This window comes from Equus przewalskii, chromosome 5 (assembly GCF_037783145.1).
Source record: "Equus przewalskii isolate Varuska chromosome 5, EquPr2, whole genome shotgun sequence".
NCBI lineage: Eukaryota > Metazoa > Chordata > Mammalia > Perissodactyla > Equidae > Equus > Equus przewalskii.
In genome coordinates this window covers 29066459-29079088 of record NC_091835.1, presented here as the reverse complement: position 1 = coordinate 29079088, position 12630 = coordinate 29066459, and the positions used below count along the sequence as shown (strand labels likewise).

The 12630-nt window shown below is 51.6% G+C and overlaps 1 protein-coding gene across 1 annotated transcript; it reads right to left on the bottom strand.

Annotated features, from left to right (window-relative positions):
* Positions 1-7560: 7560 nt before the first annotated feature.
* TMEM121B (transmembrane protein 121B) lies at positions 7561-12411 on the bottom strand. The gene has a single exon (XM_070618926.1). The coding sequence runs from the start codon at positions 12162-12164 to the stop codon at positions 10407-10409; it is 1758 nt and encodes a 585-aa protein (XP_070475027.1). The 5' UTR covers positions 12165-12411; the 3' UTR covers positions 7561-10406.
* Positions 12412-12630: the final 219 nt, after the last annotated feature.

Sequence of the window (12630 nt, the reverse complement as noted above, 5' to 3'; positions counted from 1 at the left end):
TCTCATTCCTGTTTTCAGGGGGATGGCGCTCAGTTTTTGCCCATTGAGTATGATGTTGGCTGTGGGTTTGTGGTATATGGCCTTTATTATGTTGAGGTAGTTTCCCTTCTATCCCCATTGCGTTAAGAGATTTTTATCATAAACGGCTGTTGGATCTTGTCAGATGCTTTCTCTGCATCTACTGAGATGATCATGTGGTTTTTACTCCTGTTTGTTGATGTGGTGTATCACGTTGATTGATTTGCGGATGTTGAACCATCCCTGTGTCCCTGGTATGAATCCCACCTGATCATGATGTAGGATCCTTTTGATGAATTGCTGGATTCGGGTTGCCAAAATTTTGTTGAGAATTTTTGCATCTATTTTCATCAGTGATATTGGCCTGTAGTTCTTCCTTTTTTGTGCTGTCCTTGTCAGGCTTTAGTATCAGCATGATGTTGGCCTTGTAGAATGTGTTAGGAAGTGTTCCATCCTCCCTAATTTTTTGGAATAGCTTGAAAAGGATAGGTATTAAATCCTCTCTGAAAGTTTGGTAGAATTCCCCAGGAAAGCCATCTGGTCCTGGGGTTTTATTCTTTGGGATGCTTTTGATTGCTGTTTCAATCTCTTTCCTTGTGATTGGTCTGTTCAAATTGTCTGCTTCTTCTTGACTAAGCTTTGGGAGATTGTAGGAGTCCAAGAATTTATCCATTTCCTCTAGGTTATCCATTTTGCTGGCATATAGTTTTTCATAGTATTCTCTTATAATCTGTTGTATTTCTGCGGAGTCTGTTATTTCTCCTCTTCCATTTCTGACTTTGTTTATTTGAGCTTTCTCCCTTTCTCTTTGTAAGTCTGGCTAGGAGTTTGTCAATTTTATTTATCTTCTCAAAGAACCAGCTCTTTGTTTCATTGATCCTTTCTGCTGCCTTTTTTGTTTCAATAGCATTTATTTCTGCTCTGATTTTTATTATTTCTCTCCTTCTGCTGACTTTGGGCTTTGTTTGTTCTTCTTTCTCTAATTCAGTTAGGTGTAGTTTAAGATTGCTTGTTTGGGATTTTTCTTGTTTGTTAAGATGTGCCTGTATTGTGATGAATTTTCCTCTTAATACAGCTTTTGCTGTATCCCATATGAGTTGGTATGGCATGTTATCATTTTCATTTGTCTCCAGGTATTTTTTGATTTCTTCTTTAATTTCTTCAATGATCTATTGCTTATTCAATAGCATATTGTTTAGTGTCCACATTCTTGTGCCTTTCTCAGCTTTTTTCTTGTAATTAATTTCTAGTTTTATAGCATTATGATTGGAGAAGATGCTTGTTATTATTTCAATTTTCTTAAATTTGTAGAGGCTTGCCTTGTTTCCCAACATATGGTCTATCCTTGAGAATGTTCCATGCGCGCTTGAGAAGAATGTGTATTCTGCTGTTTTTGGATGGAGTGTTCTATATATATCTATTAAGTCCAACTGTTTTAGCTTTTCATTTAGCTCCACTCTTTCTTTGTTGATTTTCTGTCTGGATGATCTGTCCATTGATGTGAGTGGGGTGTTGAGGTCCCCTACTGTTATTGTGTTATTTTTGATATCTTCTTTTAGATTTGTTAATAGTTGCCTTATGAACTTTGGTGCTCCTCTGTTGGGTGCATAGATATTTATAAGCGTTATTTCTTCTTAATGAAGTGTCCCTTTGATCATTACATATTGGCCCTCTATGTCTCTCTTTACCTGCCTTACCTTGAAGTCTGTTTTGTCTGATATAAGTATTGCGACACCTCCTTTCTTTTGTTTGCTATTAGCTTGGAGTATTGTCTTCCACCACTTCACCCTGAGTCTGTGTTTGTCCTTGGGGCTGAGGTGTGTTTCCTGGAGGCAACAAATTGTTGGATCTTGTTCTTTAATCCATTTTGCCACTCTGTCTTTTTTTCAGAGAGTTCAATCCATTTACATTGAGGGTGAGTATTGATGCATGAGGGCTTAATGCTGTCGTTCTGTTGCTCATTTTTCAGTTTTCCTGTGTTTCCTTTCTTTCTCGTCCTGTGTGTTTTAGTCTACACGTTGACTTCTGCAATTTCTTATGCTAGGTTTCTTAGATTTTTCCTTCTTTATGTTTTGTGTCTCTGTTCTGTTTTTTAGTTTAGTGGCTGCCCTGAAGTTTGTCTTCAGAATCTCGTGTATAACATAGTCCATTTTCTGGTGGTCTCTTACTTACTTAACCTAAACTGATTCAGTCCCTTTCCTCCTCCCCTCCTAAATTATTATTTTCATCTCCTATTCCAACTTGCGTTGTGAGTTTGTGGTTAGAGTGATAGGATTGTTTTTGCTTTGGTGATTTACTTCCCTTTATCCTAATGCTATAGTTGAATATTTTCTATCCTATTCTGATTCTATCTGTCTCCCTGCTCTGTGTTTTGTGACCCCTTTCTCCCTTTTTTCTTATTTCAGGTATGAGAGCCTTCTTGAGGATTTCCTGTAGTGGAGGTCTTGTGGCTACGAAGTCCCTTAGCTTTTGTTTGTCTGGAAAAGATTTAATTTCTCCCTCATATCTGAAGGATATTTTTGCTGGATAGAGTATTCTTGGCTGAAGATTTTTATCCTTTAAAATTTTGAATATGGCATTCCAATCTCTCCTAGCTTGTAAGGTTTCTGTAGAGAAATCCACTGAAAGTCTGATAGGGGTTCCTTTGTAGGTTATTTTCTTCTGCCTTGCTGCCCTGAGTATTCTTTCTTTGTCATTCATTTTTGCCATTTTTACTACTATGTGTCTTGCAGTAGGTCTTTTTACATTGACAAATCTAGGAGATCTGAAAGCTTCCTCCACACACATTTCTCTCTCAATCCCTAGATTTGGGAAGTTCTCTTCTATTATTTCGTTGAGCACACTTTCTGCTCCATTTTCTTTTTCCACACCCTCAGGACTTCCAATTATTCTTAAGTTTCATTTTCTCATTGAGTCAGCTATTTCTCGGAGATTTTCTTCAGTTATTTTAATCCTTAGTTTTCTTTCTTCCTCTGTCTGGAGCCATTCGGCCTGTCTATCTTCGATTATGCTCATTTGCTCCTCTGTGGTGTCTACACGGGCATTCAGGGAATCCATATTCTGTTTTATCTGATCCATTGTATTTTTCATCTCTAGTATTTCTGATTGATTCTTTATAGTTTCAATCTCTTTTGTGAAGTAACTCCAGAACTCATTGAGTTGTTTCTCCATATTTCCCTTTACCTCATTGAGTATTTTGATGATAGCAATTTTGACCTCATCTTCACTTAGTTTACTTATTTCCAAGTCCTCAGGACATTCTTCTGTGTTTTTATTGTTTTCCTTCTGGTCTGGGGCTTTTATAAATTGCTGGGTCGTAGAGGAGTGGTTTTTGCGCATGATGCTATTATTGGTTGCAGTTACAGCCTGTCGCCACTAGATGGGGGTTGAGAGCCGCATTCTGAGCCCTGCGCCTTCAGCCAAGATGGCGGAGCGCAGCAGAGGTTAGAGGAGGAGGGGCACTTTCTCTCGGGCACAGACCTGGATTGCGATCTTCACTCGCTCTCTGGTTTCCCGGGGCCCTGGCTTGATGCAGTCCCCCCACACAAAAGCTTTCCCCCGTTAGAGGGTTTCCACTGCTGTGGGAGTCCTGGATGGTCCCAGGATGTGCTGCCACTCCCCCATTCCTCCCCCCACCCCACAGGATCCCAGCCTCTAGGGGAGGGAGAAAAGTTCTCTCTTACACCGTTCCAGCTCCTCCAAGGGCAGCTCCAGCCTCTCCGCCCTCTGTCGCCTGGCTGCTGTGGGTTGCCAATGATTTATTAGGATTTTTTTTTGGTTGGAAAGCAGTTGCTCTTTTTGGTTGTAATTTGGAGGGGAAGAGTCCCGGTTGAGCTCATGCTGCCATGTTGCTGACATCACTCATCTGGAGAACATTTTTCTTACCCAAAAAAGAAACCCAGCACCCCTTAATCATTACTCCCAACCTCCTCACCTCCCTGTCCCTAGGCGACCACCAGTCTGCTTTCCTTCTATGGATTTGTCTGTTGTGGACACGTCATATATAAATGGAACCATAAAGTTCTCCAGGACTTTTTGACCCTTTTTTTAATGTCATTCCCTTGTTCCTCCCACATTCCCCCCCTACTCCTTCCCTGGAACTCCCAATGTCACGCTGGTCTTAGCTCCGCATAAGTACTAGAAATTCCGTCTGGTCAGCCAAATGCCAAGAGCTTCAAGAGTGTGTAAATAAAGCCATGCCTCTCTTTGTGTGTTACTCTGAACCATGGCCAGTAGAATCCAGCTTCCCCCAGAAGAGCCCCTCTGAGAACAGATGTCCTCTGAGCTGTGACCTTCCCACCTCTTGGGCCCTTCTCCTAAGTAGGGTGCAGCAGAGGTGGCTCGAGGTGGGCAGAAGGACCCGCAGTCAGCATGTGACCAGAACCTGCAGTGGAGCAGCTGCCCATGACTAGTGTCCAGCACAGTCCTGTGTGCTCCCACATGTGCGCCTTTGCCCCCTGCATGGCTTCCGTGGCTTTCTCCTGCCTGCTGTCTTGGTCCTAGTGAGGAGACAAAGGAGCAATGAGGAGATCTGGACATTGCTTGATACAGTGCTACTGACAACTTTGCTTCTAAACCAGTTTCTCTTTCCTACTGAGGAAGGTCCTCAGAGGCGTTTAGGTTTTGAATGGGTTTTATTCACTCCCTTGAACACCCACTCAGCAGTCTGAGCTGGGGTCTCTGAATGCCAGGCTGTGGAGGATGTTACTTATTTCCTGCTTACCTCTGACATTTAACAGGCTCAAAGACAAGTGGCACTTGCAGTGCAGGGGGTGCTTTCAACCCTGTGGCCTTTAGCCTCTGCGCTCGGGGTTCTCCCATCCCAAATAGAGAGGGGAGTGCCAGGCCCTGTTCTGCTCCAGATTGGGCAAGAAAGGACGCAGGCACACTTGCACTTGGAGTGAGACACAGAGCTGCCACTCCAGCCCCGGCCTGGGTCTCAGGCCAAGTGTGCTGGAGAGGGAGGTTCCTTGAAAAGAGGCTGGAAACCGTTACCACAGAGCTGGAACCCTGCCTCTGCTGCTTCTCAGTCAAGCAACTTAAGTTGTCTTCCTTAGCTCTCAGGTTGCCCATCTCTAAAATGTGTGCAGCAGGAGTTCCTACCTCAGAGGGGCCTTGCGAGGAGTGGGTGAGACAGACGTGGGAGCCCTCGGGGAGTGTCCTGCTTCCAAAAGCACTCACTGTGGGGCAGCCGTCATTCAGTCCAGGTGTCACCGCACTGCCACACTGCTGCCTTTGCCAGGAGTCCAGAGGCTTCCTTAGGTCTCTTTGCCTCTTAAGGAGGAGAAGCTTTCCGCCCTGGTTCTGGATCAGAGCAGCTTACGTGCCTGGGGCACTGTTCATCTAGCCTCTGTTCCTATTGCTGTCACTTTCTTCCTCAAGTGTTTGCTTTCTCAGATTATAAAAGTAATGTGTGACCCAGCGCTTGGCATATATTGGAGCTCAACAAGTGTGTGGGCTGAGCGAATATGCTCATTGTGGGAAAATGGAAACAATAGAGATGCTATAGATTATACGTTGTGGAAGAACATAAAACAAAGCAACTGCCCCCCCAACCCATGCGTGTAGGCTGTGAAGTTGGGGCGCCACATTGCTTTTTGCCAGGATGGGCTCTCACCAGATGTCTGCTTCCCACCCACGGCCTCCCACATCACTCCTAAATGGCTTCCAGGTGCATCACCTTTCTTTCAGTCTCTCCTCGGCTCTCCATGCCCTACTGCCTCTCCCATATCTTGGCACTGGGTCCGCACTCTCGTCCTGTCCATTTAGGTTGGTTAAGGCAGGTGGGGCACCCTGTTGAGCCAGCATTGCCTGTAAGAGGAACATGCAGTCCCGTCTCTCGTGATTTGAAGGATGCCAAGAAGTCTTGTCCAACATGCCTTCCCCCACGCTGGTGCCTATATTGCCTTCCTGGGAGGAGGAGCCCCTTAGGTTCGTAACACCTTAGTATGAATTAGTGTGCTGGATCCTTCCTTTCTGATTAGAGAGGAAGAAGATGCAAGTGGCCTGAGGAGAGGGAGCAGAAAGCAGAGGGGGAGGCATGACTGGCTGGCCCCTACTTTTTACCTGCACCCTGACTTTCGCTCCGTGCTTCGTCCATCAGACTCACCCAGAACATGAAATTCAGCCCCTGCTTTTTAGCCAGAGCCGTGCAGCATTGACGAAGGGCAAGTTGAACCCACTTAACAGCTAAAGTCTGAAGGCTGCCTGGGGCAGTGTGGATTTTGGAGGCAGCCAGACCTGGGTTGAAATCTGGATTCCCTTCCTGACTGCAGGGTGGCATTCAGCAAGCCACTCCATCTTTCAGGACCTCAGGCAATGGAGATAAACCTACCTTGGAGGTGGCTGTGAGGATGAAATGAGCAAACATGCACCAAGGGCCTGATACAGCCAAGCACAGGACATATTTCTGTGTCCTTCCCTTGGGCCAGAACTGCACGGTCACACTCAACCCTGTGGTGGGGCCCGAGGGTGGCCCGCCTTGCCCTTTCACAAAGGGATGTCTCCTGCTGTCCTTCACCCGCGGTTCCCAAAGTGCCTTCGCACGCGCGCCGCCTGACCCAGATCACTGAGAGCTCACTGGCGTCACTGTGAGAAATGCATAAATATTTATAGCATGTTTAGTGAAATTAATCATCTTATTTTGCAGCTAGATTTACGAAGAATTGAAGACATGGTCTGACGCTGTTCTGTAATTATTTTATGTGTAAATTTTGTCCCGTTGTGATTATAAACATCTTGAGGAAAAGGACCCTTTTTGCATATGTCACTCATTTAATTCTCACCTCACCTTGTGAGGTAGGTAGCATGGCTCCTGTCTTATAAGTAATGAATATGTTCCAGGAGCTTGGGTGAGTGCCCAAAGCCACAGCTAGGAGGAAGCAGAGCATGCTCTCCCCAGGCTCTGATTTTGTCCTTCTCGCCCTACGGGGTCAAAGCACTGTGTGACCCTTGCAATGGCCAGAACCATTGTTGGGCAACAACTCAGAGTGGCTTGAATAGTGTGGGCTGTTTGTGCTAAAAATATATATATACAATAATTTTGTTTGTGTGCCGACTCAATATTCTGTTTTAGACTTCACAGTCCTCTTTGTGTTTTAAAAAAAAAGAACCAAAAAACCGAAAACCATGGCCTTGTTCTCTCATTCATATGTAAGAATTCAGGCTTCTGACTGGAGCGAGAGTAACAGAGGAGGGCAGAGTAGGATTCAAAAAGCAGTTTCTCAGTCTCTCCCTCTTTGGTAAGTTATTCTTGAAAGAAATGGGAGTAAAAGCCTTGGGTGGCTGAGGAAAGCATGCTCAGGCTAGGCACCCATCTGCGTCAGCTCTGCCTGCAGAGAGCCTGCGTGGACACCCGCGGGCCGAGGCCACTGCCACACTGCATCCTGAGGAGGATGCTGGCTGCCTAGAAGGGAGACAGCCAAGGTGTACCCATACTGTTAACACACACCTATAAAATGATGACGAATGGCACAGCGACATTTAAGAATTTAGTACGGAAACCAGGACAGGAAAGATCTTAAAACAAACCACACAGGAAGCTTGTCACAAGTCTCAAGTCTTTTATTTTCAGAACAGAGTCTGGTTTTATTTTTAAAAAGAGAAGGGGCGGGGGGAAACGTGATAAATGCCAGTGAGGTGCCACTTCCCCTCCTCCAGGTTCTAACTGTCAGCCCACTCTCTCCCGCAGAAGCACATGGAATCAGAACCAGGGCGTTTGATCCTAACGGTCTTTAGCTAAGGCCTAGTCCAACCCCTTTCCAGAACAGGTAAGGAGCCAGAGGCTCAGATCGAGGACACGTCTTGCTTGCACACATGTCAGGGGCAGGCAGTCTGGATGCTGAGCCCAGGGTTCTTTTCTGTGAATGGTGCTGCAGGCATGAGCCTCAGGAAACAGCGTATGTGCAGGTATTAGACCCACAGGGACATCTCCAGATTGACCCCTGCACTACAGGTGCCCCTAAAAAGCAAGGAAAGTGAAGCTTTAGGGGACGTTTCTTGTGAACAGGCCAAGGGAAGTAAGTAAAAGGACTCAAGAAAAACACACCAGAAGGAAGGGACTGACTCCCTGAGCACAAATTACTGGCACCAAATGTTTGAAAGAGGATGTCCAGGGGTGATTTGAGGGCCAGAAGACAGGGCCTGAACAGGCCTGGCCTCCGCCAGAATTAGCCTGGTGGCCATCAGTCTCTCAACTTACCTAGGGAAGTGGCAGCTCACTAGAACCTATCACAGCCTCCCAGCAGAAACCCAACAGTACTCAGAGCTTTCACAGTCACTCAGCAGGGAGACCGCCATCCTAACAGTAGCGAGGACGTGGACGGGGGCCAGCCACGTGCTGGCCATGGCTCAGACATAAAGTCCTTCACAGTCACTGAGATTAGGTAGCAGAGAAACAGCAAAGCTGGAGAGAGGGTGTGGGAACAGAGGGAGGAGCTAGTGGGACCCACCCAAGGCCTGGGCCCCGGAACTTTGAGCACATGGAGTTCAAAGGGAGAGAAGAGGAGTCAGGAGAGAGAAGGAGAGAAGGCAGAAAAAACCCAGTTAGCTGTGAAATCCAACCAGCTAATTACTGGACCTAGGAGGATGAGGGGCTGAGAGCACAAATTGTGCTTTGAGTGTGAACATTTTCCCCCCATTGTTCCCCACTCTGAGAGTAGTGGGAGGCTCCAGAGAACTCTGGTCAAGCCATCAGCCCCTCTTATGTCTCTGTCTACATGGACAACTTCTGTCAACAAGCCCCCAGAGAACCTGGGAGAGAGGGGCCCCAAGCGAGACCCGCGGCCCAGAAAGCAAGCGTAATGTGTCACTCAAAGCTAGTGAGCAACAGTGCCCATGACATCTGGGCCTTTGTCCAAGCTTATTACACCACACACAACTGCCCGAGCATGGGAAGAGAGAAGGGAAACAAAACTTCTTACAATTCCCTCCCCACCCCGGCAGCCTATGGCAGGGTGAAGAAAAGGCAGGATTTCCTGCTGCCAGCTGTCTTCCTGCACTCTTCCCTCCCCTAAACATAATTATCCTGCCTTAAATATTCCAAAAGTGATGTCCCACATCAAGACTGTAAGTGGGCAATGCCTGGATGTCCCTTGTCATCAAGCTCAGCAACAGGAATACCAGGGAGGAAGGCTGGGGGAGGGGAGTTAGCCACCCTAATCCATGCAGCCTGCCTTTCCCTAGAGATTCTCTTAACCAGGGCAGAGGAGAAAGGTCACCACTACCCCTTCTGATCTACACCAAGCTTCCTAGAGGAAGGACAGATGGGCAGTTGGGTTTCCTACTCCCTTGGGCCCACAGGAGGCCCACCTTCACATCCATCCAGGAACCCCACCAAAGCTGTTGTTCTGAGCCAAGATCTGACCCAGCCAGCAACAAACTTCAGGAAGGATGAGAGATCCAGGTGCAGAGGAAGGGACAAAGGGAGGGCAAGCCAATGGCTAATACTCCACAGACCCTGTAATAACACTGGCACCAAGCCCCAGCTGCATCTAGCAGCCATGTTGAATGCAATTTCTGAGTATTTTGTCTTTATTTTTGCAAGCAGCATCAGTGCATGATGCAACAAAAGTTGAAAGCACGGAGGTAGAAATGCTCACTCACCCAAAAAAGGGTGCAGTTTGGTCCCTAGAGTACGAATCCTCTCCTTCCCATAAGCTGGGAAGAGAGGAGTGGGATTGAGGAAGATTCTAGGTGAGCTTCTCCCTTGCAGGAGAACAACTGGGCAGCTCCCAGAAGCCCAGCTCCTTCTGGGAATTCATGGCCACAAATTCAGGTAGGAACAAGGAGGGTGGTGGTCTGTGCGGTGGGCAGGGCACCCCCAGATCTCCTACTGATTGCAACGGGCCACAGGGTGGACACAGAAAACAACAACAACACACACACGTAGACTTTGCATCCACCACCTGGAAGGAATCCAATAGACACATCAGGGTAACCGAGCATTCTGGGTCAATTTCAAAGTGTTGGGACAACGACCACTTACCAGAGCCTAAAAGCTGGTACTTCCAAGCAAGGGGGAGGGCCCAAGGCCCCTGACCGCCTGCCTGGGCACCCCCTTCCTTCCATTGTCACCTACACTGGATAGGAATTTGCATGGAGGCGGGAAACACAAGAAGAAGAGGTACCCAGCCCTTTGGAGGCGAGTCAGAGTAGGGCATGGAGAAGGGATACGAGGGGACGTGGACTTTCCTCCCTCACCATTAGCTACTTGGTCTCCCTCCAAGCAGTCTTGACTCAAGAGGTGCAGAAGGACACACTGGCCCTTAGCCCTATTAACAGTTACCTCTCCCAAACACAGCCTGATCAAATCTGGGTGAGAGAAAGGTCAGAGGACAAGGGAGCTGGGGTCTCTCAACCCCAAATCAAGCCCCCTTCCCTTATCTCCCTCAATTCTGGGAGGCCACAGCCAGGGTGTTGACATAGCCATGGGCACCCCCCTCGTTCTCCGAGATGCAGTGGCCGAGCTGGGAGCCTCCCTGAGGTGGCAGCGGTGGCGGCGGGGCAGAGGGCGGACCGCCGTAGCCCCCTCTGGCCCGACTGGGGGAGGCCCGACTCCCCCGGTCCCAACAGCCCTCCAGGGCCTCCAGGCCGCGGCAGCCAAGGAAGAAGAGGTTCTTGAGCATGAAGATGGAGAGGGGCTGCTGGTAGCTCACCACCAGGAGGCAGCGCAGCGCCAGCAAGGGCACGTCTACTAGGCAGCCGCCCAGCAGGCGCAGAAGGCGGCTGCAGCTACCTGGACCCGAGGCCTGGCCCCAGGACGAAGCTGCCGCGGCGGCGTTGAGCTCGTAGAGCCAGAGCACCGGCGAGGCGAGGGTGAGAAAGTACACAGCGATGAGCAGGTAGCGCAGGTGCGCGGGTAGTGGCACGCGGCCCTCCAGCATCAGCTCCACCAGGGTGAAGCTGTCGAGCAGGTCCAGACACGTGCCCAGGAAGCAGCCGGCGGCGCGGTGCTGCTGGGGCTGCAGGAGCAGAGGTCCCGCCGAGCCAGGCGGGGCGCCCGCCTCGCTGATGGCCCGCACCAGGCTGTAGAGCAGGGGCACGGATAGCGCCATGGTGAGACGGAAGCCCATGGTGCCGAAGGGCGCGCGCAGCTCGATGAGGTCCAGAATGGACGTGCCCAGGATGAGCACCACCTTGGGCGTGAAGGCGATGGAGTAGATGAGCCAGGCCAGGTAAGCGAAGGCGAACTCGCCCGCCGCCCCAGCAGTCCCCGGGCCGCCCCCCGGGCCGCCCGCGCCCCCGCGGCCGCCGCGTGCCTTGGCCCCGGCCGCAGCCCCGGCGGAGGCTGCCGATGGGGCGGGCAGGTGCAGCGTGGGCGCGGCGTGGTGGTGGTGCTGGTGGTGGTTGTGCGCGCCGCTCGCCGCGCCGCCCCGACGGCCCCGGCTGTTCTTGGCGAAGAAGATGGCCCAGCCCACCACCACCACCAGGTCGGTGGCGATCCAGGAGCACCAGTACAGGTCGGTGACGGCGATGAGGTACAGGTCCAGCAGACCGCCCTGCGCCAGCAGCAGCACCACGGACAGCGCCTGGTAGCCCCAGCGGCACCCCGGGCTGGGGGCGCAGCCGCGGCGCCGACCCCTGCGGCCCGGGCGGGCTGGGCGGCCACAGCAGCAGCAACACGAACAGCAGGAGGTGCCGCTGCCGGTCCCGGGGCCGCCCGCGCCCCCAGCCGAGCGGCCCCCGGAGCCCCCGACGGCCCCGACCGCAGCGCCCCCGCCAAAGTCCGCGGCTGTCATGCTGCAGGAGGAGGTGGGCGTGGAGCTGGAGGAGGAGGTGGCGACCGAGGAGGAGAAAGCGGCGGGCGCTGGGTTGGCAGCTGGGGCGCCCCCCTGAGCCGGGGGCCCCTGGAGCCCGGAGGCGGCAGCCGGCACCAGCGGCTTGCTGATGCTGATGCTCTCGTCGTCGTCCTCTCGCTCCGCGCCGGTGCTGCTGCTGGGGGAGCCGCCGCCGCCGCCCCCGCCGCGTCTGCCGCCGCCTCCCCCCCGGCTGGTGCTGGTGCTGGTGCTGCTGTCGGCCGAACCTCTCCGGCCGCGGGAGGACGCCCCCCGGAGGAAGAGGGGCTGCAGCCGGGCGGCGGCGGGGGGCTGGGGGAAGGAGCCGGACGAGGTCGAGACCGAGCGGGGGTTGCCGAGCGCTGGGTGCATTGTCCTCCGAGGGGCTCCGGGGGGCTACCCAGCTGCTCCCTCCCGGCCAACTGCAGGCTGGCGAGGCGGCCGAGGGGAGCCGGGCCAGCCGCCGCCGCCTCCCCGGCAGCTGGAACTCCTACCCGGGTCGGCAGCAGCGAGATCCGGACTGGAGCCACCGGACTGGGCGAGCTAAGCCCCGGGTGGCTGCGAGCGGGCTAGGTGAGGGGCTGAACCCACCGCGATGACGGCGGGCGCGGAGGGGGCGGGGAGCGAGCCCGGGCGGAGAGGAAAGAGAGGCTGGCGGCGGGGAAACCAGGACTGGATTCAAGGGGGAGAGGAGGAGAGACCAGAGAAGGAGAAAGCCCGGCTCGCTGGATCAGCAAGAAGAAAAAGGATGGGGGATGCTGAGGCAGGAGAGTTGGGGTGGGGAGTCCTGTGGGCCTGGAGGATGAAAGGGGAGAAGGAGGTAGTGGTCAGAAGCCGG